This window comes from Canis lupus, chromosome 32 (assembly GCF_048164855.1).
Source record: "Canis lupus baileyi chromosome 32, mCanLup2.hap1, whole genome shotgun sequence".
Taxonomy (NCBI): domain Eukaryota; kingdom Metazoa; phylum Chordata; class Mammalia; order Carnivora; family Canidae; genus Canis; species Canis lupus.
In genome coordinates, this window is record NC_132869.1 from 12,281,548 (window position 1) to 12,308,701 (window position 27,154).

The 27,154-nt window shown below is 58.1% G+C and overlaps 1 protein-coding gene across 1 annotated transcript in view; it reads right to left on the minus strand.

Moving 5' to 3' along the window:
- Positions 1-27,154, minus strand: part of SPTBN5 (spectrin beta, non-erythrocytic 5) — a 47,693-nt gene that overhangs the window by 13,488 nt on the left and 7,051 nt on the right. The window contains exons 6-46 of the mRNA XM_072808601.1: positions 26,265-26,902; positions 24,812-24,950; positions 24,473-24,705; positions 24,042-24,195; positions 23,755-23,955; positions 23,435-23,641; positions 22,910-23,110; positions 22,055-22,210; positions 19,267-19,397; positions 18,793-19,032; positions 18,206-18,493; positions 16,892-17,132; positions 16,655-16,794; positions 16,382-16,481; positions 15,529-15,699; positions 14,850-15,014; positions 14,235-14,449; positions 13,678-13,855; positions 13,259-13,459; positions 12,889-13,005; positions 11,680-11,837; positions 11,158-11,293; positions 10,754-10,899; positions 9,898-10,012; positions 9,681-9,791; positions 9,302-9,481; positions 7,867-8,070; positions 7,560-7,709; positions 7,230-7,334; positions 6,655-6,822; positions 5,982-6,131; positions 5,661-5,852; positions 5,359-5,454; positions 4,049-4,164; positions 3,849-3,963; positions 2,963-3,076; positions 2,647-2,768; positions 2,218-2,380; positions 1,840-2,028; positions 1,531-1,608; positions 731-903 (exon numbers count right to left, since the gene is read on the minus strand). Of these exons, the coding sequence (XP_072664702.1) occupies positions 731-903; positions 1,531-1,608; positions 1,840-2,028; positions 2,218-2,380; positions 2,647-2,768; positions 2,963-3,076; positions 3,849-3,963; positions 4,049-4,164; positions 5,359-5,454; positions 5,661-5,852; positions 5,982-6,131; positions 6,655-6,822; positions 7,230-7,334; positions 7,560-7,709; positions 7,867-8,070; positions 9,302-9,481; positions 9,681-9,791; positions 9,898-10,012; positions 10,754-10,899; positions 11,158-11,293; positions 11,680-11,837; positions 12,889-13,005; positions 13,259-13,459; positions 13,678-13,855; positions 14,235-14,449; positions 14,850-15,014; positions 15,529-15,699; positions 16,382-16,481; positions 16,655-16,794; positions 16,892-17,132; positions 18,206-18,493; positions 18,793-19,032; positions 19,267-19,397; positions 22,055-22,210; positions 22,910-23,110; positions 23,435-23,641; positions 23,755-23,955; positions 24,042-24,195; positions 24,473-24,705; positions 24,812-24,950; positions 26,265-26,902 (7,097 nt within the window). The remainder of the gene's footprint in view (positions 1-730; positions 904-1,530; positions 1,609-1,839; positions 2,029-2,217; positions 2,381-2,646; positions 2,769-2,962; positions 3,077-3,848; positions 3,964-4,048; positions 4,165-5,358; positions 5,455-5,660; positions 5,853-5,981; positions 6,132-6,654; positions 6,823-7,229; positions 7,335-7,559; positions 7,710-7,866; positions 8,071-9,301; positions 9,482-9,680; positions 9,792-9,897; positions 10,013-10,753; positions 10,900-11,157; positions 11,294-11,679; positions 11,838-12,888; positions 13,006-13,258; positions 13,460-13,677; positions 13,856-14,234; positions 14,450-14,849; positions 15,015-15,528; positions 15,700-16,381; positions 16,482-16,654; positions 16,795-16,891; positions 17,133-18,205; positions 18,494-18,792; positions 19,033-19,266; positions 19,398-22,054; positions 22,211-22,909; positions 23,111-23,434; positions 23,642-23,754; positions 23,956-24,041; positions 24,196-24,472; positions 24,706-24,811; positions 24,951-26,264; positions 26,903-27,154) is intronic.

The following is a 27,154-nucleotide window of genomic DNA, read 5'->3' on the forward strand; positions in this document are numbered from 1 at the left end:
CCCCCTTGCCCCGCCCCCCACAGAGGATGCCAGAAGCCAGCAGGGAGGGCTCAGCGTGGCACCATGCTCAGGGACAGCAAGGCCGGCCACCAACCACCTAAGGTGATTGGGGGTCAGGCAAGGAGGGTGTGATGGAATCCAGCAAACCAACATTTGTCATCTGTCCCCCCACAGGCCTCCTGGTGGCCAGGTGGGGTCCCACATGCAGAAAGTAGGAGGGAATGGCCCCACCCTGCCCCGGCCACGGTGCCCACACTGACGGGCTCTCTGGGGAAGACAGGGACCCCCGCCAGTCTGAGACCCGGCTTTTGGCTAAATCTGCCTTGGTAAGAGCCTGAGAAGAGCTGGGGGAGGTAGCTGAACCAGATGGGCTTTTATGAGGAAAAAAGGCAGAGCCTGGTATCTCTAAGCTGTGCCAGCTTCATTTAAACGAGCATGAGAAATGTGCTAAGACATTAAGGGTACCTTCTCAATCCTCCCCACTACCCGAGGAGGCAGGTATTGTTACCTCCTCCTTGTAGACCTGGCATCTGAGAGGCATCTGCCCCAAGTCCCACCATGAGTGGCCAGCCGCTGTGCTCTGGCACCGTCATTCCACTAGGTCACCTCTCCTTCACTTTGCTGGTAGACGCTGTGCTGGGCAGGGGTGCTGGGGTTTTGGCATTGACCTCAGACTTCGGAAAGGCTGGTGAGTGTGGTCATCCCGCCCACAGCCCAGAGCCAGAGGTACCTGAGGAGCATGGCCTGGCACCGACCCAGGGCACCCTGGGCATCAGGGTGCCCACTCTGGTGCAGGCTGCGGGCTGCGGCCTCCAGGGTGCTGATCTTTTCAGCCTGTGCCTCCAGGTCCCGCTCGAGCCCTTTGTGCTTCCACAGGAGGGTCTCCACATTGGCCAAAGAGTCCTGGCAGGAGTAGGGAAGCCGATAAGTCCACAGGGCTGCCCCTCCCATCCCAGGCTATCTGCTCGCCCCGCCGAACAGCCGTGCCACCACTCACTCACCCACATGGTGAGTGCTCTGCCCAAACACATCCCTCTAGTTTCTCAGGGCTGCACTTGGCTTCAGGACAGTGATCTTAGCCAGGGAAGGTACTGGGGATAAGGGTCAATGTCAGAATGTTCAAGGCAGGTGGAGTTTGTTCACGTAATAGGACTACCCCCTCCTCTGCATTCTGGTCAGACTGCATCAGCACAGGTCGAGCCAGCCCCCGCTTTCTCTGAGGTCTCCCCTGAGTTAGGCTAGCCTGCCACTGGGTTGGGAAAGTGGTTGGAGCAAACCTCTGTGCAGGGAAGCGAGGAACGCAGAGGTGGGAAGTTGTGGGAAGGAGGCAAGGGGGGGTCAAAGGCCACGCGCACCCCCTCGAAGCCCCCGGGACATCCCCTGTGGGGCCCAGCCCTGGGTGCACAAGAGCCACCCGTGGACGGCTGAGAGACCAGTGACCGATGCGGTAGAGGGCAGGGAGAGCCTCCTGGGCGGGGGAGCCCGGGCAGTGCCGGTTGCTGCTTTTGTAAAACCCTCATCGGCACCTACCCCCAGACCGTCGCCGGCTGGGCAGGCCTCCTGGCTGCAGAGCCAGCTTTCCATCTGCTCCACAGAACTCAGAACCAGCTGTCAAGAAAGGAAAAGGCAGAGGACATGAGCGGAGGGTCCCGTCGCTGCAGGTGGAGTGACTGTTGGGTCCAGAGGAGAAACTGGAGACTGAGACACCTGGCTCTAGAGGATGAGCCCGCAGCGGGCAAGACTTGCTGCAGACACGCTGAGCGGTGGGCAAACCCCGAGACGGCAGCCTCCCTGGGTTTAGCGGTGGGGTTAGGACGGGGGCAGGATGAGGCTGCCTGCCTGGAGCTCCAGGTCCTGCTGCAGCTGACGCTGGTGCAACTGCCAGGCGCCCTCCAGGCTGTTCAGCTCCTGGTCTAAAGCAGCCAGGGCCTGGCGCGTGGCGGCGGCGGACGGGAGCCTGGCTGCGAGCAGTCGCTGCCCGGTGCTTCGGGCCAGGCTGATGCTGTCTGCTCGGGAGTCCAGCTCGGCCTGGAACAAGGCTGGCCTCAGATCCCCGGGGCTGAGGCTCCTCAGGGACAGGAGGCACAGCGGGAGGGGGACGGGCGGGAACAGAGCCAAATGGGGGGCGGAGGCAGAGGAGAAAGGCGCCCAGGGATCCCTGGGCTCCGTAGGGGGCAGCGCAGAGAGGAGGCAAGGCCCCAGGGGCCCAGCCCTCACCTTGAGCTCCTGATGCTCCTCCAACCTGCGCTGGGCCTCCGCGGGGTTTCCGGGGGCGCTCCGGGTGTCCATCTCCACCCGTAGCTTCCGCGCCCAGACCAACAAGTGCTGCAGCATGGCCTGCAGGGTCTGAACTCGGTGCAAGGCGTCCAGTGACTCCCTCCTGCCCACAGGGTTCATCAGCTGGTCCTGGGGGCTCTGAGACCATCCTCTCGCCCACCCCCAACCAGTGCTTTCCGTCCCTGAACCCCCTTAGCCAAAGAAGGGCCTCTGGGCTGGGAATTAATAGCTGGATAATACCAACGGTTATTCGAAGGATGGAGAAAGGCTCTCAGGGGAAACTGGGGTCAAAGGGTATTGCAGAGACTGAGACGCCACAGGGATGGAGTCTGTGAGGGCAGGGAGGGAACGAGGCCCAGGGGTTCCTACCGCTTCTGGGCCTCCCTCCAGAGTTGCCACCAACTGTCCATCATCTCCCGCTGCTTGGGGCTGAGGCTCTTGGCTGCTCCAGGGCTCTGCTGGCAAACGCGGCCCACCTCTCGCTCCAGGGGCTGTGGGAAGGAGGCAGGTTGTATGTACTCAGGGGGGCCAGGGCTGCAGGAGGCCCCCTGGCCTGTGAGGGGCTGTACTGCAGGATGGGCCCTGCAGCTCTCGAGATCACGAGGCCGGCCTGCCCTATGTGCCTGCCCGGGGACCCCAGAGGAGGCATCGTGGGCAGGGCCCACCTCCACGCCCAGCTGCACACCTCCACCTGGGCCTGGAGGAGGCCCATGTCCCGCTCCAACTCCTTGTGTTTCCGTATCTGCCTCTGCACGCTCTCCAGATCTTTCCCAAGGTCCAGGGCCTGGACCAGGGCAGCCTGGGAAAGAATGCGGCATTACTGGCTTCGCCTTTGCCCCCGCTCCTCCCTCACTGCAGAGGAATCACCAGCCACTGGTTTCTGTGTGAGAAGCACGTACCCCCACCTGATTCCCTTCCCCATGCCCCCCACCAACCACAGGCTCCTTCCTTCTGTGAAGGAGGAAGATTCCCAGGAGAGCCTGGGGACAGAGTTTCTTCTCACACAGTGATCTGTTTGTGTGGTGCCTCCACACACCTCGTCTCGTCTGTCTCTCACTCCTCTGGGGGAAACCGAGCACTGACAGCCAAGCCTCTGGCTGCAGCAGGAACCAGAGGAGTGAAAACAGTGAGGCCACAGCCCCCTGCATGGCCAGAACAGGGCCCCGTCTGTGTCACGCGGGACTTCTTGGGGGGCAGTTTCTTCACTTCTACCTCTGCCAGCACGTTTCTCTGTGGTTGCTGACAGGGTCCAGGGCAAGCCTCCTGTGTGCTCTGGGCTTGCTCAGGGACAACGGAGGGAAGAGTGCTTGGGGGAACAGTGCTCTGGCCTCTGGCCGGGTGTTTCTGGAAGCCAGGTGGGTCAGCCTCCAAGCCTGGCACGGGGGCTTCTGGGATATCAGAGCTGATATCCTGAGAGCCCCTGGCAGATCCCTTTCCCCAGCTCTGAAGGACCCCTAGTGGCATCTATCTTCAGTCTCCCAGCTGAGGAGGAGAGGAGGCCTACGGGCGAGACACCTGGGAAACTCGGGGTGAGGGCACCCAGCTGGCTGTTACGGCCTTTCACTGCTTACCTTCTCCCTAAGCCGCTCAGTGAGCTCATCCAGTTTTCTGGACAATATATGCATCTCCAGGGCTCCCTCAAGCTGCTGCCGGTACCAGAGTAGGTTGCCATGGAAACTCTTCCATCTGGCAAAGAGGGTGGAAGGCTGAGGTGAGGCGGCCCTCCAGCCCCCTCTCTCCTGGCCCCACTGCCTCCCACTCTGGGACTGGCCTGCTGTTCAGCTCATGTCGCCGCTGGCGGATGGTCTTGACTTGCTCAGGGTCCAGCTTCTCGAGCTTCAGGGACAAGTCATTGATGCTCCTGATGTGGGTGTCATCCACCGTGTCCTGTGAGGGTGAAGGGTGAAGGCACCTGTGACACCCACCCCAAGCAGTCAGCACACGGAGGGTCTGGCCGGGCCCGAAAGGGGGTGAGGAGCAGTGTGACTGGGGAGTGCAAGCAGCTGCACCACATGCCGGGGGCAGTGAGCAAGAGACACTCATGGCCTGCAGCCCCAGCGTCCTCTCTAAGGCTAGAAAAATGCTCCTGGGTCAAAACTGGGCAGGGTGGCAGGGCCGGCCGGCAAGGATTAACGGAAGCCTTCAAGTTAAATTGCTCAGAAAAGCAATTGATAAGAAAGCAAGAATAAGAACTGAGAATAAGAATTGGCAAGAAAAGTAAAGCAAGTGGTGAGCTTGGGTCTCCTGGTGTTTGAGTGTCTGCACCCCTAGGAGTCACAGGCTGGGGCTGCTTAGTGACAGGGGCTTCCGGGTCCATGAGCCGGGGCCCCTGGCAGTGGGAGGGAGTGTGGGGGTCCTACCACCAGCAAAAGCAGCCTGTGTTCCTAGGGCTTGTTAAAGTCTCCAAAGCGCTTCCCTAGGAGGGTCGCATACGAGCTAGGCAGGGAAGGGGGTTCCTCTCCTACAGACGCTCTTCAGAACAGTCAGAGGCTACCGTGGCTAACGTGTGGCAGAGCCAGGATTTGAGCCTCGCTCCTTGAGTCTCTCTGGTTCTCCTTCTACCACAGCACCTGGCGGAGGCTGCGAATTCCATTACCAGCAAAGGGGAGCTTGGGGTGGAGCACTGCAGCCTTGCAGAAATCATACATGCTTCCCCCAGAGGGAGGAGGTTAGCGTGTATTGGCTCTAACACCTGACTATGACTACATCGGTCTTTCTTTCATCTATAGCATATAAGAGAAAGGGATTTGGGGGGTGCATGTGGGGGCGTGGTGATGAGAAGCTGAGAGGCTGGATGAGGGTTACGGGCAGCTGCAGTTTGCGGATAGATTATCCACTATACCCAGGCATACGTGCATTCTTTTTTCAAATTTTGAAACGATTATAGATGCACGGGAAATTGCAAAAGTGGTAGGGAGAAGTCCCCTGTACCCTCCCCCCAGCTCCCCCTTACCACACGCAGGTGGTAAGCACGGAGCGGCAGTTTGGAGCCCTTCCCTGAGCCTCGATCATCACTTCTCTGAGCAGTCCTGATTCCTGTGGGGACCTGTTGACCAACCTCTCCCCCCAGGGCCCCCTTACCTGGGCCCAGACTCCTCGGAGCTGGTGGAGCTGCCTGCGGAGCTGCAGACAGTGCTCAAGGTCCCGGCCGAGGTTGCCTACGTTCACCATGGCATCCTGTGGAGGCCGAGGGGTGAGGACCTGGGGGCAGTGTCTGAGCCCCAGCACCGGGGGCACCCAGCACGGGGGGGCAGGGGGCAGTTTTGGGAAGTTCCCGCTGGGGTTCCACCTGTCAGGGATCCGGGGAGCTACAGGCCCAGGGCTCCTTGCCCCCATCTCTCAGCCCCGAGGCCCCATCCCTGACTCTGCTGGCTGGGTCTTACCATCTCCTGGATCCAGGCATCTGCAAGGTCAGCTCTCCTCAGAAATTCCAGAAAGTTCCACCCGTCCTCTAGGTCCTGGCGCCGGAGAGCCAGCGCCTGCTTCAGCTTCCGCCAGCACTCCTGCAGTTCCCACAGCCTCTGGGAGACCTCTCCTGCCCGAAGGTGGCTCTGTGCCAGGAGAGCCTCGCCATCCTGGGAGACAGGATGCCAGGAGATCTTGCCTGTCACTGCCCCCATCCCACCCCACCTGAGTCCTTCCCCCTTGGCCACCTGAGAGCCCACACTCCGAGGCAAAACTGGGGCCGAGGGCCTGGCTGTTACCTTGGTGACAGCGGTTATGACCCCCTCATGGGCCTGGACCTCAGCCTCGAAGGCCTGGTGTTTCCGCAGGAGCCTCAATTTATCTTTCAGGTCCCCACGAGGGATTGGCTCTTTTAGCTGCTGGACTCGCTCCTCCATCCAGTCCTGGGCCTGGTGGGGGTGGGGACACGAATCCCGTGATGCCGGTGCTGCTTCAGCCCGTGACAACGTCCCACGCACCCACTCTCTGCTGTGCCCAGGTGGTTGACTGCCAGCCCCAAGGGCTGGGCAAGGCAGGGCCAGGTAGATGAGATCCAGTGCTTCTGGCCCAGGAGGACGTGTGCCAGGGCCAGCTGGCCCCCAGCCACAGGGAAGGGCTGGCAGGGCCTTTGGAGGTGAGGCTGGCCTGCTCCAACGCCCTAGAAGCTTGGCTCCGTCCCTCTGCCTCCCCACTTCTCTCAGGCCTGGCCCTCACAGGCTCAGTAAGCAGTCAGGTCTCTGCCCACTGTATCTCTGAATCAAATGCTGTGGGTCCCAGCGAGGGCTCTGGGAAAGCCATGTAACCCTCCAGACTTCAGTGTCCTCATCACAGGGGTGTGGTGAGGCCTGAAGGCGCCTGTGAAGGTTAAGGTCATCTGTACACCGTAAAAGGTGGCCCACGCGGAAGGCACGGGGCTGGGGGTGGCCCTCTGACCTGAGTCACAGCCCTGGTGAAGCCAGTCATCAGCAGTGAGGTGTGCAAGGCTCGTCTCCGGCCCTCTGCCAGTTCCTTCACTCGAGCCCGATGCTCTAGCACTGCGTGGAGCCGCTCCTGCACCTTGGGGTCCCCATGTGTCTTTGCCTGCTCGCACAGAGCTGACTCCTGGGGGGCAGGGGCAGAGTCTACTGTTCCCCCATGCCAGGAGGCTGGAGCAGGGCCCGCAGGGAAGCCCTTCCCTCAGCCCAGCATGGCCCAGGGCTGGCTGGTCCTCCCAGAGAGCCAGAACCAAACCCGCAGCTCCCCAGTGACCTCATCATGTGGAGCCAAGTGGCCCTGGCATCCCTGCCCTGTGGCCCTGTTCTCGAGCTGTACATCCCACTCTGCTCAGTCAGCTGCAACCAGGCACCCCTATTCCCACAGGCTGTCACCGTATGTCACCATTACCTGTGGGTGCGCACCAAGCACTTCATCTTTTGTTCCGAAGTCTTCAAAGTTCCTAGACTCTGCCCTCTTCTCCCCTACCCCATCCCAGATTCCTGACCACGCCCAGTTCTCTCAGAGCCTATTACCTTCTCATCTTGGGCAGTCAGAACTTTCTGGAAAGTGTTGTGTTTGCGGATCAACTGCTCTACCTCTTCCACTGAGCTCCCCAAGGCACCGGCTTTCAGGGAGGCCTGGATCACCCATGGAAAAGTCAGAGGGGCCATCAGGGACTACCCAGACAGCTGGGCCTCCCCACCCCCATTTGCCTCATCTGTGCTGAGGCAGCAACGCACAGCTTCTGTGCCTATCAGGGAAAAACCCAGAATCCCAGGAGGCAAGTAAACGAGTAAGGGGAGAGGAGAAAGGGAGTAGACCGTGTGCACGGGGAGGTATGTTGTGGGGTGAGGGGGACCTGCCTCCTGGGCTGTGAGGATCTGTTCCAGGTGGTCACACTTTCTCAGGAAGAGCTGCTCCCGGTGCACAGTCTGCAGCTTCTCCTCCTGCCGCTCCCAGGCCTGGAACACCTGCTCCCGCTCATCCTCCAGGGCTTGCAGCCATTCCTGGACCTGGGGATGGGCAGGTGGGAGCCCACAGTGGGGAGAGCCGTGTGGACGAGGTGAAAGATCCCGAGGGAAGCCCCCCGTGGAGCAGCCAGTGGGGCAGAGTGGGGCAGGATCAGACTAGGGCAGGGCAGGCTGGGGGGGCACCAACAAATGGGCCCACCTCCTTCATGGGTGTCCCTACATCCAGAAGCGCCTGCTGGCCCAGCTGGAAAGCCCTCTGGTGCAGGTCCTCACGGGCCTCCAGCTCGGCCCGAAGCTGCTGGTGGGCGCTGAGCGTTAGAAGGCCCCCACTGGGCTCCTGGGAGCTCTCCTCTCCCTGCAGTTCCTGCCGCACAGCGGCCGCCCAGGAGGTGTAGTCCTGCACCTGGGTCCCCAGGAGATGGAAGGAGAGAGCTGGGTGAGGGCAGGGCTGTGGCAGAGACCCGGGTTCTGAAGCCAATGACAGCCCGCCCCCTTCTGCTCGCTCATTGGAGTAACTGAGCTGTCCCAGGTCAGAGCCTCAGCTGAGGCTCCTGGGGCCTTGTGTTCTTGGTTCCTCTGCTCTCATCCAGCCTCATCCTTCCAGGCCCACGAAATCTCCACATCTGCAGCCTCCTCAGCACCCTCACCGAGACTCATCACCCTTTGCTTTTGGGGCTGCTCCTGCTTAGAAGCTCCTTCTCCTCCTTTCTGACTCCTCCAAGCTTACCTGCTCCTCAACGGCCAAGCCTTGTTTGCATCCTGGAGGCTTCCCTGGCACTGTGACATCTGTCACCTTGTCCTCGGGATTTCTACTTTAATACTTATCAAGTGTCTTCTGCTGATTTGTGTACACACGCATGGTAGAGCTGGAGGGGCCTTGGATCCTTGTCCAAACACCTCGTTGCGTAAGTGAAGAAGGGTCAATAGCACAATGTGTATGAAGGAGGTTTGCAAGCTCTAGGTCCTCACAGAGGGCGACAACTTGGACTCTGTGCCTAGCCCAAACTGACGCTGCTAGAAAGTAGCAGAGGTAGAACCCTCAAATCGAGCCTATTCATGGTGTCATAGTTTGCGCCTCCTGGTTCACCAGGCACTGAAATCTGGGGGTTCCCGGGATAGCCTGTGGCCAGGGCCCCCACCCCAATCTGACTTCTGGAGTGTTAGGCTGATCTTCCTGGCTAGATCAGCTCCATGAGGGCAGCAAGTCCATCTAATGCAGCTTTGTCATCAGCCTTCTCTTCCCACCCACGGGACCCAGTAGACAGTGAGACACAGATGTTAAATAGATGCTAGCTGATCCTGACGTCACTGTCTAGAACATTTGGATCTCTAACTTCTGGGCTATTTTCCCTCCCCAGGCCCAGCTGGGCCCCTGTCTCCTGCCTGCTCTGTTACTCACCTGGGCTGCTGTTGACTCAAACCTAAGGAGTCACTGCTACATCCCATGTGCTCAGTGCTGTGACCAGCCAGCCAGATATGCAGGCGTACCCACGCTCTTCTAATTCATGTCCACACTGGGTTTCCCTCCAGAGCTTGAGGGCCTCATTAGTACATGCAAGTGCATTGCATGGTAAACACACACACACACACACACACGCACGCACGCGCACTGCCCAAGAGGAAGGAGCCCTCACTGCTCTGTGGAAATGGGCCAGGAGGCATGCCCGCTCCAGTTGGGTCCGGCGCTGCTCCACGTGTAGCTTCAGGGCCTCCCAGGCCTGCATCAGAGTCTGCTGCCTCTGCTGTACGGCTTGGGCCTGGGGCCCTGGCCCCAGCTTCTGTACTGTGCTTGCAGTCTCTAGCAGTTCCTGCAGCTGGGGTCAGGGTAGAGGATAAGGAGGGAAGGGTCATGTCTTCCTAGAGGCTGAAGGGCCTTTCCATCCCATAGACCTCTCCTTAAGCCATGCCCTGCCAGGCACAATAGGCCCTACTAGAGGCCCTGCAGGAGTGTGGGAGACCCAGAGGAAGACATGGGCAGGCCTGAGGGGGCCTGTAGGGGCCTGCATGGCTCACCTGCCACCCAGTGCCCACCAGCTCATGCTCCAGTTCCTTGTGTCTTCTCAGCTGGGCCTCCAGCCCACGCAGGTCTGGGGCCACATCACTGGGGAGGCTTGTGGCTTTTTCCTGAGGTGAGGAGATGGCCAAGGCCATCAGGAATCGAAGGCGGGGTATGAGCCTGGGGTGGATCCACTTCTAGAAAGAATACCCTTTCTCCCCCTTGGGCTCATACCCGGACTTGCTTGAGGGCTTCCAACAGATCTCTGTGTACTCTGAGGGTGACCTCGGCATCTTGGAGCAGGTGGCCTTGGGCCTGGGTCAGCTCCCATAGCTCCGACCAGGCAGCCCTGTCCACAGGCATGTGGAAGACCGACAGGTCAGTCCACCCTTCGCTAGTCTCATCAGCCTCCTCCTCTCTGGGCTGCATCCAGGACGGGCCCAAAGCTCCCCTTCTGAGCCCCTGTCCTGCCTCGGGGCCTGCCTGCAAACCTTCCTCCCTGGAGCTTGTGCGCCTTTACCAGGAATTCAGTCCTTCGCCACTCTCTTGCTCAGCGCCTGATTTCTACGCTTTGTGGTATTTCTTCCAGCTTATGTAGTCCAGTCTCAAATGTCAATCAGATTACAAACGCTCAAGGGCAGAAGCCGCATCTTCTCTCCATTCCTTATTTACTCAGCCAAGTCTCACTGAGCTTCTAAGACTTCTACCGGGCCAGGTTCCACAGACAAGTCCAGCCTGGCCTCAGAGCGCACAGGCTGGGGGGGCCCACAGCAGCCTGGAGGCAGCTAGGCAGTTTTTACACATCTCCTTCCCCAAGTCCCAGGAACCAGTGTTTGGAAAAGTGTCGGGGGGGGGGGGGGGGGCTGGGCAGGACTCCCTGACCTGCACACCCAGCCCTGCCTCCCTGCACACACCGTGGTCACCAGAGGCTGACCCAGCCTCCCAGGACCAGCACCCTCTCCGGACACCTGGTGGGCAGGCAGAGCCAGTGTGGCCCTCAGAGCATCCTGCCCTCTCAACACCCCAGGAGCTGCCTGCACAGCTTGCTCTCCCAAATCTGCACCCCTGGCCTAGCCCACTGGGCACTCACTGCAGGTCCTGCTGCCTTTGACGGGCATTGGGGGCCGCACTGTGCCCGAGGTCCAGCAGGCTCTCTACTAGCTGCTGGCAGGTAGTCACCCGCTGGCCACCCAGCTCCACTTGGTGCTGAAACCTTGCAAACCTGGAACGGAGGTGCTGAGGAGAAGAGGGGAGTGGGTGACATAATGGCCCCCCACTGGCAGGGCAGGAAGCAGCCTGGGGAGCAGGTGCCTCCTGACCATCTGGGCAATGAGGGGTGGGACAACCACTGTGCCTCCATATTGTACTCAGAGGGCCTGTCTTCAGCCAGCACTTGTGACCGCCACAGCCCCCTTCTCCATGGCCCTATAGGCTGGCCCACTGTCCCCAGCCTTCCACCTGAGGGTATCCTCAGAGCCCCAGCTCTCTTCTCACCAGGATGTGCTCATGGTCTTCTCCGAGGTTCTGCTCTGGCCTGGCTGCCTGCTTCTGGCTAGCCAGCCAGCACCGCAGCTCCTCAGCCTCCCCCATGAACTCATGCAGTTTCAGTGTCCCCTCCAGCTCACAGCCCCTGTGGGGACAGCCCAGTTCGCCCAGGTGAGCTGCCCACTCCCCTGGGGACAGCTGGCCCAACTGGAGGGGGCACCTTGAAGGAGCTTATTCATGGTCTGCATAAGCCTGTGGCTCTGGATTCAGGGAACACTAAACCCAAGGAGGACAGTACAGGGCAGCGGGTGCATCTACAGGGAAGAAATGGGACCTGGGAGCTGGTGGGCTGAGTTCTTGCCAGTGGGCCTCATTCAGGACTTGACAGAAGGAGGTATCACCCAGCAAGGACTCATCTGACACATCTCTGTAGGCCTGGAACCATAGTGTCCTTCCAACTCAGGGTCACAGTATGGGGACAGTCAACTGTGGCTAGGCCCCCCTACCCAGAGTGGGTACAGTGCTCCTTACCGTTTGGCGGCCAACTCCTGCAGCACTTGCAGCTGCTCCCGGAGCCTCTCCCGTACCACGCCCAGCTGCTCAGAGGTCTCAGGGCCAGCCAGGGTTTGGACCCTCTGGTCAAGCTCCTCCAAGGAGCTCCAGTGAAGAGCTAGTTCCTGCCGTAGGGCCTGCCAGTACACATGGACCCAGGCCAGTCTCAGACTTGGTGGCTCATTCACCTCTACATTCACCTACCCACCCATCCATTCACCCCTGAATGTCAGACCCATCCATGTACCCATCTACCCATACATTGATCTACCCATCCATTCATCTTTAACCCATCCATGTGTCCATCCATCATCTACCTACCCAAAACTGATGGAGTTCTTACTGTTCCAGAAAAGTGAGGACATAGCCCTCAGAGGGCTTGCTATTTAGCAAGGAAGTGTAAATGCTGGGTAACTGGGGCCAGGGAAAGGAAGGTACTAGAGGCACTGCATAGACCCTCCCAATAGAGTAGACAGAGATGGCCAGGGTTAAGCGAGCTGCCCAGGATGTCTGGAATACCAGAGCACCACAAGGTCATAGCTCCAGGCACACCCTGTAGGAACGGCTGAGAGTCCTCAGTCACAAGACATGGAAATACCAACCACTAGGGCTCTACACAAAACCATGTCCAGACAAGAGGATGCTTCAGTGCCAACCAGAACTGGAGCTGCTGTGGGGCCCAGAGCTGTGTGGTCCTGAGAGTCCGATTCCGGAAAGGGGAGGGTACTCCAGGCCTCCCTCCCTTTAACTAGGGGCTGCTTGCGGGGGGAGGTAGGTTTCAGGAGAGCACTTGATTAATTTGAAGGATGACATTCAAAGTGTGAGAGGAAGAACCCTGTGGAAAATGTGGAGTGGGTTAAAATAGGTGACTCCAAGAGAGGAGAAAGTGCTGGGCAAGAGAGGAAGAAGCCAGAGAAATCCTGAGGTCACAGGGGTATAAACTGGTCAAAAGACAAAAGAAAGGGACAGGAGTTCTTCAAAGGGTTGTCTGCAGAAAGGGAGCCCTGCGGATGGGCAGGGTACCTTGCTAGACTTGGGCTGGCAGGAAAGGAAGCTGGGCATGTCTTCCAGAAGAAAAAGTGGGGCTCTGAGAAGGAGGATGTGCCCTTTAGGAGGGTGACAGCCCTCCCCTTGTGGATCATCGTCATCCCAGTCCAGGATGTGTGGAGGCTGCCCAGGACATGGTACCTGGTGCTTTTCAATGAGCCTGACGGTGGCTCCCTGGTCTCCACCACAGTCCTGACTGCTCACCAGTGGCTGCTTTGCCTTCACCCAGTCCTCTAGCTCGGATGCAGCCAGAAAACACTGCCAAGAATGAGGACACCTCACCTTGATGATGTCAGATGGGATCCTCCACCACCCCCTGGAGACATCATGGGAAGCTCCCCAGAAGCCAGCACAAAGAGGTTTCTGTGCCTACTGGATACTAGCCAGGTCCTGGGCCCGGGTGTTCACAACTGACCCACTGCTCTGAGAGTGCCAGCCCCTGCACGCCTCACTCGCGGTGGCTGCCGGACGTTCGCCACTCCCCCCAATCCTGGTGCTCGATGCATCCTACCTGCTGCAGAACGACAGCCTCCTGCAGGCACTGGGCCTGCACCTCACATGCCTGCTCCAGCTCTGCCCAGCGGCCTGCCAGCTTTTCGCACTGCTCCACGATGCACTGGGCATGGGGGTGCCCTGAGGCTGCAAGGCTCCGTCCAGAACCCAGCACCTGCTGCACCTGTCCCTGGTGGGCTTTCACCTCCACCTGGAGCTCCTGCCACAGGACAGGATGAGGGGCTGCCGCCCTCAGTCACAGGGAGACTGGAACAGAGCCATGGAGGCGGCTCTGGCTCCCACAGGGGCAAAACTCCTGGGCAGGGAATAACTGGGGGCAGAGACTTGGAAATCAGGATACACCGTTTCATGACAGAAGGCTTCTGAGGTCTAGAATGGGATGTCAGGGATCTGGAGAGTTGAAAAGGGGACCGTTACCTCGTGCTTGTGGCGAAGGCTCTGGGCACCACTCAAGCATTTGGCGGAGCTGGCACTGGGCATGTGCTCGGCCACCCAAGTGAGCTCCAGGTTACTCAGTTGGTAGAACTGGTACAGCCCAACTGAGGCCTGCAGCTGTAGGCGCCGGGCAGCCAGATGGCCCTGCAGGGACTCGAACCTGGGTGGAGGCAGAAGAGATGGTGGTGGTTGGGAACAGGTGGCCTCCCCTGGTGGGGCTTTCCACAGCCCAACCAGGGACCCATGAGGAACAAAGTAGCGGACAGAGGAAAGCCTCATCTGATGACTGGCAGGCAGCTGGGCCTGGGGCCCAACCTTTCACCCAGACAACCTGCCTGACTTCAGATTGTGGGGTGCTGAGGAAGCCTGGTTGGGGTCTCTGGCCTTCCTGTTCTGGGAATGACTTTACTCAGAAGGAGGTCTGGACCACCTCAGGTCCTATGGATGCTGCTGCTGGGCTCACTGGGTAGAAACCATCCTAATGTTCATGTGCTGGGGGTGGCACACAATGGGGTGAAGATGGAAAAGCAGGTGGGTACCTCAGTAGGTACTTTTGGGTCTCCTCCATGACGGTCTGGGAAGTGAGCCCCTGGTGGGCCTGGGAGACGAGAGCAGCCATCTTGCTGGCCAGTGCCTGGCTCTCCCTTTCCAGTTGGCAGTGCTGCCTCTGCAGCCCCCGGCTCGAGCCCAGGTCCTGCCCGGTTTCTGCACTCTGCAGGGCCCCCTCCAGCTGCTCCATCTTCTTCTTGGCATCCTGGGGAGGGCGCAGGGTATGGATCAGGCTCTGCAGTACAGCAGCCCACACTGCTTGCAGCTCACCGGATTCACGGAGGACCTACTAGAGACTGTTAACCTTGCTGTTGTCCACCTACCACCTTCCCCCTGAGCCTCGCCAACACTCCTATCCCCTCGTGCTTTTTCCTCTGTGGGGATTCAAGTTGTGCTGACTACACACTGCACACACAGGAGACAGTTCTAAGTTGGCAAAGCCAGGCTCAACTCGCCACAGGCCAGAGGCCTCTAAAGAGGGCTACTCCAGAGTAAGCAGAACACCCAGACTCTTCCCCTCCCCTCCCTTCCTGCCTGTTCCCACCCAGCCTAGCCCAGCACAGCCCCAGTCTCCCTCCTGTGCCCCGCCCCTCCCTTCGGCCCACCTGCAGCAGCCCCAGAAGCTGGGCCTGCTGCCTCGCCTGCCGGAGCTGGTCCCCATGCTCCGCCATCTTGCGCTTCACTGCTTCCCACTTGTTCCTCAGGCCCTGGAGGCTGCTCTGCACATCTTCCTGGGCTTGGGGCCTGCTGCTCAACAGCTGTCTCCCAACCTGGAGTGGACACAAAGACTAAGGGAATTCTGTTGAGTTGCTGGTACCGTGAGTGGCCACAGCAGGCTGGACTCAAGTGGCAGAGGTGGGCGGGGGTAGTTGGCTACAGGTTGCTTTCTACAGGCTGCAAGCACTTGAGCATTTCATTTGGCCCCAAATCTGTGGGCAGAGGTGGGCGGGCTTTCCTCTGATGCCCCCAGGTAGAGCCAGGTGAGCGGGCAGCAGACTGCAGTAGGGAAGGTTTTGTTCAGGTGGAGGCAGCAGGCACTGGAACTGCCCTCAGAGCTGGGGGCGGGTGGGGGCGGGGGGAGAGCCAATGGAAACATTCCAGGCTGTTTGGGGACTAAGACAGAGGGGTACCCAGCTGAGTGGAGGAGGAGTCTGTGGGATCCTAATTCTGAGATAACGGAGAATGACTCTTCCTTCAGGGAGTTTGTTCCACGAAAGCACACCATACACCAGGGCTGGGAATTTGAAGAGGAATAGGCCCTGCACCCTCGGCCCGTGCCCCCACCTGCTGCAGGCCCTCCACGTGCCCAAGGTTGGCCAGCAACTCGCGCTCAGCTGCTTCGTGCTGCCTGAGTTGCTGCAGGACTTTGCTGGGCTCTCGGGAAGGCTCATCTGCTGCCCTCCGTCCCTTCTCCTCTATCCACAGCACCAGCTCTGCCACATCCTGCTTCCATTTCTGCCCAAGAACCAGAAGAGAATGGGTCTCACGAGCAGAGGTGAGGGGGTCTCATGGACCCCCATGGGAAAGAGCAGGAGCCAGAGCCAATCCTAGTGTGCAAGGTGGGGGCTGGGGTGACCGCTTGCAAGTAGGGACAGGGAAGCTGAGATTGGTAGAGAAAGGTTTCCCCCTCACAGTAGGAGGCAGCCCAGGGAGTGACAGCCTGGCCCCATGGTGTCCTGTGCCCAGAGAAGAAGAGCATTTGGTCCATTCCCACTACTCCAACCCACCTTAAATCACGTCCAGCCATTTCTCCCCAAAGAGGCTTATGCTACTTAGGCCCAGCTCAGAGCCTGGGCTGAACAAATATCTTACAAAGCCGAGGTCTGCAGCTGGTGCCCATGGCCCATGGGTAAACCTAGAGCGTGGCCAGAAATGAGGAAGGGAAGTTGCCGGATGAGGGAGGGCAAGGGGGTTTATTAGGACTTCAGGTCCAGTCCTGCCTCTGAACAGTATGGCCTTAGCCTGTTCTCATCTGGAAAAATCAGAGCCAGAATGTCTGTCTCACAAGAGGGGCGATGAGGGTCCATGATATAACACATGGGAAAGACCTTTGCAAACTGTAAAGAGCTTTGCATTGTGCAGAAGGGTGAGCGCAGCAGTAGACTCCAAGGCAGTCCTGCTGGGGAGGCCCCTTCACCTGGAGCTGGAGAGAAGCCAGCAGCTGCCTCCTCCTCTGCTCACTCCTCTCCTGGATCCTGGTCCACTGTGTCTGGATGCTCTGCAGCTGCACCAGGACCCTGGAGGCCGGATCAGGGAAGGCTCAGGGAGGCTCCCCTCTGCCCAAGGCCTGTTGCCGCCCATGGTGTGCCGGGTTCGGCCCCACGCCCCGCACTCTCTCCCAGCCTCCAGGCAGCAGCCTGTACAGGCCGAGAGAGGGGGGCAGGTGCTGCCCAGACAGGCCTGGACTCACTTGTGCGCAGCAAGGTGTTGGCTCAGGGCCAGCTTCTCCCCGCGTGCCTGCAGAGCCTCTGCTCGATGGCCAAGGATGCTCAGCAGCCGCCCAAACTCCTTGTGCTGCTGCAGCAGGCGCTGGGCCTCCCCGACATCTTCCTAGGGGTGCAGAGATGGGGAGTCACGGTTGCTGGCTTCAGAGCCCCCTCCAGTGGTGGGGAAGTGGCACTGCAGCCCCGTATCCCTGGCTCCCTACCCCGAGGTTGTCCAGTTCCAGGAAGGCCTCGCGGCTGGCACAGGCGGCAGTGAAACCATCTACATCATGGCCAAATCTCTGCAGTTCCAGTCCCTCCTGCAGCCGCTGCTGTCTCTGCTCCCAGGCGGCCTGCAGGCCCTGGCCTTGCTGGCTCAGGAGCCCCAGAGCATGGGCCACCTCTTGGGAGTCCGGGGAATCCAGGGCTGAAATAGGCTGGCCCCAAGCCTCCAGCTGCCGCAGCCTGTCCACAATGACAGGCAGAAGGTCAAACCCCACCCACTCCTCTCACCCCATCCTTCCTCCCCTCTCATTGCTCATTCATTCTGGAGTTCTGATAAAGGGTAACTGGCAGGGGCCTGAGGCTGGTAAGCCCTTCCCCGCAGGTTCACTCGCCCCATAGAAGAACTGTGCCCTGGAGCACTACTGACACACAGAATGTAATGGGCCTAGCACACTACTTAGGTCTTAACAGCTGTCACGCTCCCTGCCACGTCACACCGCTGCTCCAGAACACTGTCCTATTGGTTGATGCCCAGGCAAGTAGAAAAATCCCTCAAACCACATACATGCCTGCCTGAAAAGCCAGTGCCAGCCCATGAGCATTTAGGAAGGGTGCCTCTTTCAGTGAATTGAGCGCCCAGGCACACAGCTTGGGGACAGGTAACACCCTTGTGTGGATCAGAAAAAGGCTCCACTTCCTCTGAGGTGAGGAGGCCCTGAAGCATTAGTAGAATCTGGCAAACAGAGGGTGAGATGGATTCACTGCCCACTCGGCTGCCTTCAGGCCCCACTGTACAGGGCACAGCTTATAGTCTGTGCATGGTGACCCTGCCTGCCTGATGGACCTGTACCATCATCCCTGCAGGAGGAGAGGTCTTGCCATACTGAGGAGGTAGGTGTCCTTGTCCTACAAGGCGGAGGGTGGGTGGGTGGGGGGAGACGGGGAGGTAGGGTGAGCCATCTGACTCCAGGAGCCTGCAGGATCTGCATTATCCAGAATGGCTTGGAAGGCTAGGCTGCCCCAACAAAAAGCAATCCATCAGGCTCACCTGGATGGGGTATAGCCAAGCCTAAACTCACAAAACTTTTCAGGAAACTCAGATTGTGCCCTACAACCCCCACCCCCCAAATATGCAGGATGCCTGACTAGTTCTTAGTTACATCCTCCTCAAAACCTTGTGTAAGCACCTGCTGGAAACCAGCCTGGACCACTACCCTGGGTAACATCTTGCTTCCTGCCTCTCCCCTTCTGGTGGCCTGTCCCCACAGGCCTTAGCCAGCCTGAGCACACCCTGTATGCCCTCCCACCCTGACCTCTCCTGCTGCAGCCGGATCTCCTCCAGCAGATTGCTGTGCTCCAGAAGCAGCTGCTGGGCTGACGCCATGTCCACCACCTTCTCCTCACTATGCAGCTGAGCCCAGACACCTTCCATCCACAGCAGCAGCTGCTGGCTCTCCCGCAGGAAGCTCTGCCGTGCCTGTGCTTCAGCCTGGACCCTGGCCTGTTGGGCCACATGCTGCTGTCCCCGCTCCAGCAGTCCCTGTAGCGTCTCCACCTGTTCTTGCAGGGACTGGCTCTTGGTAGGGCTTGACTCCTTAGCTCTGGGAGATGGGGTCCACCGCCTAGTCAGTGCCCTGCCCAGGCCTGCTGTCCAGGCTTGAACTCCCCCGGGGAAAATGACCCTGCCCTCCCACCTCCTCCTCGCCTGGGGACAGCAAGCCTGCATGGCTCACCCTTTCCCTGTGAGTATTTCTTCATGCCATTCCCCCACCTGCACCCCTGCCCGCCACACAGTGCATCCTGCCCATCCTCCAATTCCTGTCCTGTTCCTCATTCCACAGCCCTGGTCGGTCCTCCCTGCCTCCCAGGGCCCCATCGCTGTGCCAAACCCAGGCTGTACTTTATGGCTGCCCCTTGCAAGTAGTGGACACTCCTCTCCAGTGTTAGCATCTTCTGCTGGACCAGTTGCAAGGTGCGGTGGCTGTCTTCTGACTGCCCCAGCTCTAGGGTTTCCAGTTGGAGTAGCAGGTCTTGCAGCTGGACCTGTGTGGATCTGCACTGGTACAGAAAACCGCACACATCTGTGGTGCGTGCCAGCTGCATTTCCTTCTCTATCTTCAGGGCTTCCAGCTGCCCCCACCTGTGCAGAGGGAGCAGGGATGTCTCCATCAAAGAGACATCCCCATCCATCCTGGGGCCCTAGCCAGGGGCTCACACAATAGCTGCCACTAGGCTGGCTGTCCCCATACCCTCTGCTCCCTGTATCTGACATGCCCAGTGTTTCCTCCTGGCATTTCGGGATGTAGGTAAGCAGGTGCACAGGCCCAGGAGCTGCATCCAATCTGTCTCCTGTCCTGCACTCCCTCATTCTTACCTCCAGCTCAGTTCCTCCTGCTGTTGCTGGATTTTGGGGGTGTCTTCAGGATATTTCTGCTTTAACTGCTCAGCAGAGCTGCTGACTTCAGCCCAATAGCCCCTTCTCACAGACAGGGCAGTGAGGAAGTTCTGGGGAAAGGAAGACCCAGGCCTTGAGGCAGCTTCTCTTCCCATACTGCCCTCAAGACTACAAATGACCTCAGACATGCTCTGATGCATAGGTGTTTGAGCTGCAACCCTCTCAAAGGACTGAGATCTTTGTCCTTAAAGGGCTCCCTGGAGGTCCCTTTAAAAACTCAAAGCCAAGTATCCAAATTAGAAAGAAGCAAAACTGTCACTAGTGGTCAATGATAGGGTATTATACACAGAAACCCGAAAGACCCCACCAACAAATTGTTAGAACTAATAAATGAATTAAGTAAAGTTGCAGGGCACAGAATCAATTTATAAGAGCATTTTGCATTTCTATACAATAATAATGAACTATCAGAAAGAGAAATTAAGAAAACAATCTAATTTACAATTGCATTACGAAGAATAAAATAGGGCAGTCCCGGTGGCGCAGCGGTTTGGCGCTGCCTGCAGCCCAGGGTGTGATCCTGGAGACCTGGGATCGAGTCCCACATCGGGCTCCTTGCATGGAGCCTGCTTCTCCCTCTGCCTGTGTCTCTGCCTCTCTCTCTCTCTCTGTGCCTCTCATGAATAAATAAATAAAATCTTAAAAAAAAAAAGAAGACTAAAATACCCAGGAATAAATTTAACCAAAAGAGATGGGAGACTGAACTGAAAACTCTAAGACACTGATGAAAGAAATTAGGAAAAACCCACAAACAAATGGAAAGATCTATCATGCCCATGGACTGGAAGAATTAATATTGTTAAAATGTCCAAACTACTCAAAGCAACCTACAAATTCAATATAATCCCTATCAAAACTCCAATAGCATTTTTCGCAGGAATAGAACAATCCTAAAATTTATATGGAAACACAAAAGACTCTGAATAGCCAAAGCAATCTTGAGAAAGAAGAAAGTCAGAGGCATCACACTCCCTGATTTCAAACTATATAGTTTACTATATTAAACTACAGTAATTATTTATAGTAATCAAAACAGTGTGGTCTTCGCATAAAAACAGATACATAGATCAGTGGGACAGAATAGAGAGCCCAGAAATAAAGCCATGCACACAAGGTCAATTAATTTATGATAAAGGAGCCAAGAATATACCATGGGGAAAGGACAGTTTCTTCAATAGATGGTGCTGGGAAAACTGGACAGCCACATGCAAAATATGAAACTGGACCCCTACCTTACACCATATACAGCAATAAATTCAAAATGCTCAACACTAAAAGCAAATAATCAGATTGAAAAATAGGCAGAGGACCTGAATAGACATTTCTCCAAAGACGACATTCAGATGCCCAACAGACATAGGAAAAGATACTCAGCATCACTAATCTTTAGGGAAATGCAAATCAAAACTGCAACGAGAGATCATCTCACACCTGTGAGAATGGCTCTTCTCAAAAATACTAGAAGTAAGTGTTGGTGAGGATGTGGAGGAAAGGAAACCATTGTGCACTGTTAGGGATGTAAATTGGTACTATGGAAAATAATATGGAGGTTCCTCAAAAACAAAATGGAAAATAGAACTACTATATGGTCCAGCAATTCCACTTCTGGGTATTTATCCAAAGAAAATGAAAACATTCATTTGAAAAGGTATCTGCACCCCCCTCCCATTTGTACCAGCATTATTTACAATAGTCAAGATATGAAAGCAGCCTAACTGTCCACTGATGGATGGACAAAGAAAATGTGGTATATATACACACCACATACAACAGAAATAAATATTTCTTTCATATCATAAAAAAGAATGAAATCTTGCCCTTTGGGACAAGGTGGATGGACCATGAGGGCATTATGCTAAATGAAATGAGGTAGAGTGAGATAAATACTGGATGATCTTACTTGTATGGGGGATCTAAAAACACAAAATAAAACCAGATAGAGACAGAAGACACATTGGTGGTTGCCAGAGGTGGGGAATCAAGGGGTGGGTGAAACGGGTAATGAGGCTATAAAATAAGTAAGTTGGGACGCCTGGGTGGCTCAGTGGTTGAGCATCTGCCTTTGGCTCAGGGGGTGGTCCCAGGGTCCTGGGATTGAGTTCCACATCAGGATCCCTGCGAGTCGCCTGATTCTCCCTCTGCCTATGTCTCTGCCCCTGTGTCTCTCATGAATAAATAAATAAAATCTTAAAAAAATGAAATAAATAAGCTATGGGGATATAAGGTAAGCCTGGGGACTGCAATTAATAATGCCGTGTTGCAGTGTTTGAAAGTTGCTAAGAGAGTACATCTTAAAAGTTCTCATCCCAAGAAATAAATTCTGTAACTACGTGGGGTGATGGACATTAACTAGACTTACCGTGGTGTACATTTTACAACATAGACATGTGTCGAGTCATTATGTTAATAATATAATACATTGATGTTAACTAGAATTATTGTGATCATTCCACAATATATACAAATATCATTATGTTGCATATCTGAAACTAATGTAACGTCACATATCAGTTATACCTCATTAAAAATGCAAGGCCAGATCCCTTGCTCTTTCTTCCCAGACAGGAAGCCAACTAACATGGACAATCAGGCACAGGAGCAAATAACAGAGAGGCAGGAGCCGGCAGGGAGGGAGGAGGATAGGAATGAGGAAGGGCAGAAGGATCAAGCAGCTAAGACCCCCACTTCGGGTCCACAGGGGCGGTACCTCATATTTGAGCTGCGCGACCTCCACGTTATCGTCGGCCTGGGGCTGCAGCATTTGGAGCAGTGCTGTCTGGTTCTCCAGCCATGACTGCAGCTCCCCACATAAGTCATAGAATCCAAACAGGGCTACTGCCTCCTCCAGATGTGCCCTGCGGTGCTGAGGAGAGGCCGGCCCAGAGGTTGGGGTGAGGGTCAGCCTCCCCATAGGGCCCTCAGGGCAGACCCATCATCCTGACTCCGTGACCAGCAGAGCTCAGAGCCAGGGCCAGAGAGGGTCCCCGCCCCACTGCTGGGCCCGGCGCCCTCCGTCAGAGGCCCAGAAGACGGAGCTCACAAGAGCTTAGCATCAGGTCGAGGGCCCTGGCAGAGTGTGCTCTTTAGATCCAGCTTGGCTGTTTGGGACAGCCTTACCTCTGTGGGACCTGGCTCTGTCTGGCCTGGTCCGCCACCCCTCCAGGCTCTCCTACCACCCACCACTCCCGGCTTCACTCCTGGGCTCCAGGCACTCTGGCCTTAACTCCTTCAGGGCCTCCTTCCTGCCTTGGTATAGGTCCTGCCTAGGGCATGGTCTTTCCCCAGAACACCCGCCCCAGTCTCCCCCGCCCTCCCTCCGGCTTTCCCTGCTCTTAGCCTCTCCTTGTTCCAGGCTCAGCCTATGTCCTCCCCTCAGAATGCCCTCCCTGACTCACAGCCTGACCTGGGCTCCCATCACGCCCACAGCCACCTAATGACTTCTCATCTTCTCTGCCCTGACGGAAGCTCCTTGAGGGCAGCGTGCATGTCCAGTAACTGCTCTGTCCCTGGGTTCATAGCTCAGGGTCTGCTCCATGAACATTTTCTAGAACAAGAGCGTTACCTTTGCCAGGACCCGCAGACCCTCATAGTCCCGCCTCAAGCAGTCCTGTGCCTGGAGTATGGTGTTAGGGTCAAAGTCAGGGTCGAGCTCAGCAGAGAGGGCCATCTTCTCTGTTCCCAGGGGGCCAGGGCGGCAGGAAACCTCACTCCAGGTCCCCGGGGTCCTCCGGCCTCTCTTTAGAGAGCTCAGGGCAGACACCACCTGTGCTGACAGAACAGAGGGCAGCGTGTCCAGAGGGGGCTCCCCTGGGCACAGAAGGCTGGGGGGGGGGGGGGGCTGCTGAGAGTAAAGGGGGCGGTCCAGGAGGAACGGGCGGGCAAAATGAGCAAAGCCAAACCATCCTGGCTGAGCTCCGTACGCGTGCGCGTGGCCGTGGGTAGGATGCTGCTGCGGAGGGTGGGGCGCCCCCAAGCCCCGGGGTGGGGGAGGCCACGATGCCCGGGTCGGCGCCACAGAAGCCCTCCCGCTGGCACCTTCTGTGTGGTCAGGGCAGCAGGGCTGCAGCGCTGGGACCCCGCCGCGCACCGTGAGCGACACCTGGGTGGCGGCCGCCCGCGCCTGCTCGTCCAGCCGCCGCAGCTCGGCCCCGAAGGCGTGCACCGCGCGCTCCAGCCGCCCGTGGCTCCGCAGCAGGGCCCCGGCCGCCTCCCGGGCCGGCCCGCGGGGAGCGCCCTCCAGCGCCAGGCGCCGCTCCTGCAGCCACGACGCCGCGTCCGCCGCGTCCGCCGCGTACTGCGGGGAGGGGGGCAGGCTGAGCCCCGGCCGGCCCCCCCCGCCCCACCCCCTGCCCGGCCCCCCCCCGCCCCGCCCCCGGCCGGCCCCCCCTCCCCCCCCCCCGCCCCTACCTGCTGGACCAGCGCCGCCGCCTGCAGCCGCGCCCCCCAGCTGGCCGCCCGGGCCCGGAGCCGCTGCCCCGCGCCCTGCAGCGCCTCGGCCCTCTCGCGGGGACCCGGCCTCGTGGGGAGTCCGGGGGCGCCCACGTCGCATCCCCTCCGCACGAGGTCGGCGCACACAGCCTGGTGGCGGCGGATCTCGGCTTCCAGGGCCTGGTTGGGGGGCACAGTCGCACTGGGTGCGAGGGCGGAGAGGGGCGGCGGCAAGATGGGGACGGCAGGGCGCGGGCGGCAGGTACCTTGTGTTTCCGCAGGGCCGCTCTGAGGGTGCCGAGGTCCCTGCCCAGGGCCTCACCCTCCACCAGCCGCTCGTGCTCCCTCACCCAGGCTTCCTCCTCCTCACAGCTGTCCAGGAACTCTGCGTGCTGCAGGGTCTGCTCCAGCAGGGTCCGTCTGAGGGATGGCGAGGGGCACCAAAGACATTGGTGGCGGGGGCGGGGGTGTGTGTGTGTGTGTGTGTGCGCGTGCGCGCTCCCCACCAGGCTCAGACACCTCCCCTTAAACAGGAGTTTTCTTTTCCTGGATAACTGAATGGGGGACCCAGAAGACTCAGGGGTGAGGGTCAGTGTGGAGGGAGTTGCCAAGTCAGCAGTATTTTAACCCCGGCAGGAGGTACAGTGGGTTGCTCACAAAGTTCTGGAGAAGGTAAGAGGGTGGGGGGAGCTCTTACCGGGCCCTGACCAGAGACACCAGGCTTTGGTGGAGCTGGGCGAGTGCCTGGACTTCGGCCTGCAGCACCTCCACACTAGTGCCCGTGGAGGAGTCCAGCTCGGCCGTCTGGAGGGCAAGATGGTGCACATGGGCTCCGTGTGCCGAGACCTGGGCCTCCAGCAGGTCATGCTTCTGCAGCAGCTCCACTGTTTCTGCCAGCTGCTGCCCACAGGCTGTGGAGCTGGCCAGCACCTGGCCAGGGATGGACAGGTGATCGTTGTGGTCCCAGAGTGCCCCGTGAGTGCCAGGCAGGTGTACCCTGCTGTGTTGCCTCGGGATCTGCTGGTGCAGGGCCCACCTGGAGTTCCTTGAGCTGGTTGGAGGTGCTCTCCACCCCCTGCAGCAAGCTCAGCACAGCCTGCAGGTCTGCCATCTGCTTCTTCTGCCCTTGGAGACGCTCAAGGACTTGCTCCCAGCGCCCACTGATCTCTAATTGCCTGGAGGGCATGAGAGTAAGGGTGGTCTTTACTGGGCTGGTGGGGTGGGGAGAGTGCAGGGAGGAAGCCACCTCGGGGTCTGCAGCTGGTGGACAGGGGGTTTGGTGGTCATGGAGGATCCTGTGCCTGGTGGCTGGGAGCTTGGAGCATCCTAGCCTGGGGTGGTTGGGACATTGTGTTCTGGCTTCTTAGACACTGGCAGAGAAGCCAGAAGGAGGGTCTGTGGGGTTTAGGTCTTCAGGGGCCCCAAGCCTTCTTTCCAGTCCCCATCTCAGATGATAGATAGCAACTCTATCCTTCTAGTAGCCTGGGCTAAGATCTCAAGAACTCATTTTCTCACACCCCATCTCTGATCTGTCTGTAAATCCTCTTGGATTCAAAATATATCCAGAATCCCACCATTTCTCATGGCCTCTGTTGCTTCTCTCTGGCCTAGGTGATTACAATAGCCTCATAAGTGGTCTCTCTGCTTCTGCCCCTTCAGTCTGTTCCCAACATGGCATCTAGAATGATCATTGTAGCACGGGAGTTAGACTGTGCTACTCCTCTGCTGAAGGCCTCCTGTGATTGGTTTTCCATCTTCCTCTGAATAAATCCGGTTTTTACTGTGCCCTACAGATCATAGCATGTTATCTGCCTCTACCCTTTGCCCCTGTACTTCTTTGACCTCTAAGACTACTTGTTTTCTTTGTTTTTGACCTCTAAGACTTCTTGTTTTTCAATGCTGGCCTCCATGCTATTTTTCAAACACGCCAGACATGTGCCCACCTTGGCACACAGCATTAGCCATTTTCTCTGCCTTGGATAGTTTGTTCCCACATTTGTATGGCTGACTCCCTCACTCCTTTCTGGTCTTTGCTCAAAAGTGAACTTCCTCTGACCACCCAATCTAACTCCTTCCCCCCGTGTTGCCACTTCATAATCTTCTATGCTTTATTACTATTTTTTTTCTATCACTATCTCAGGTACCATATGCATATTTTGTTTTCCTTAGTAGTGTGTAAGCTCTGTGAGCAGAAGGATTATTGTTTGCCCTCTTCACTACTAAATCTCCAGCACCTCAAACAGGCTTGGGACATAAATGTTTGTTTAGTGAAAGAATTAATAAGAGCTATCTAGACAGGGCAGTGCCTTACCCAAAGGGGTCAATTATGGATGCTGGAACTTCACGCATTGGTGGGAGGTACAGCTTTTAAAGGGAGCCTCGAACCTATAGATCATACCTCTATGGCTGGGAATGGGCACATGTAAAGATAGGGGTATGACAGGAAGGCCTTAGCCTATCTTGAGGATGGTTTCCGTGCTTGGGCTCACCTGCAGGCCACATCTGCCCAGTCATGGTGCTGCTCCTGCTGGAGGATGTCTGAGATCTCAGCCAGGGCCTGGAAGCGGGCCTCTTGGGGCGGGATGCTGGCCTCTAGCATTCCCAGCCTCTGGGCAGCTGCCTCCACTGCAGCCAGGCTGGCTGGCGGGGCTGCGGCCGCGGCCTGGTCCAGCATGTGCTCTGTGTCTGTCAGGAAGCTTTCCCTGAGGGCTGCCTTGCGCTGGAAGTGCCGGACCAGGGTTTCCAACCGCTCTAGCTGCAGGAGCCTCTGCAGCAGGGCCTGGCTCCGTGAGGCCTCTGCGTGCTCCAGGCCTGCCCAGCGCTGGGACAGCTCTGCAGGGCCCAGGCCCTCCTTAGGCAGGAAGGGCTTGCGGTTCTGTGCCCGGAGCGCGGTCTGCAGCCGGAAGAGCAGGGCCTCTGTGGCCCCTCGCTGCTGCAGCCGCGGGGGCTTCTCCTGGGTGCGGAAGAAGGCAAAGGCCACCAGCAGCTGGCGCGTGGCAGGCAAGGAGTCTGGGAAATCCCGCGCCTCCAGCCACACCTGCTTCTCTGCAATCCAGCCCAGCAGGTCGGCCACCAGCTGCTCGTACTGGGTCTGCAGCTCCTCGGTCTCCTGCAGCTGAAGCAGGATCTGGAGGAGGCAAGAGAAGGGTGCAGGGCAGGACCTCGGAGCAGGCCCTGGAGTGGAGCACGGCCCTGCCGACTGCTGAGTGACTGCCAGGATTGGGGGGGGGGGGTTGTGGGTTGTGGGGGGAGGGTGGTAGCTTCCTCCCTCCCGCCCTGAAGTTGCACTAAAGTGGGGGTTCTTCCAGCCCCCGGAGAAGCGTGTCTGCCTGCATTGCACGTTAGACCCCGGAGTGGGGGAACACCCATCCTGCCTTCC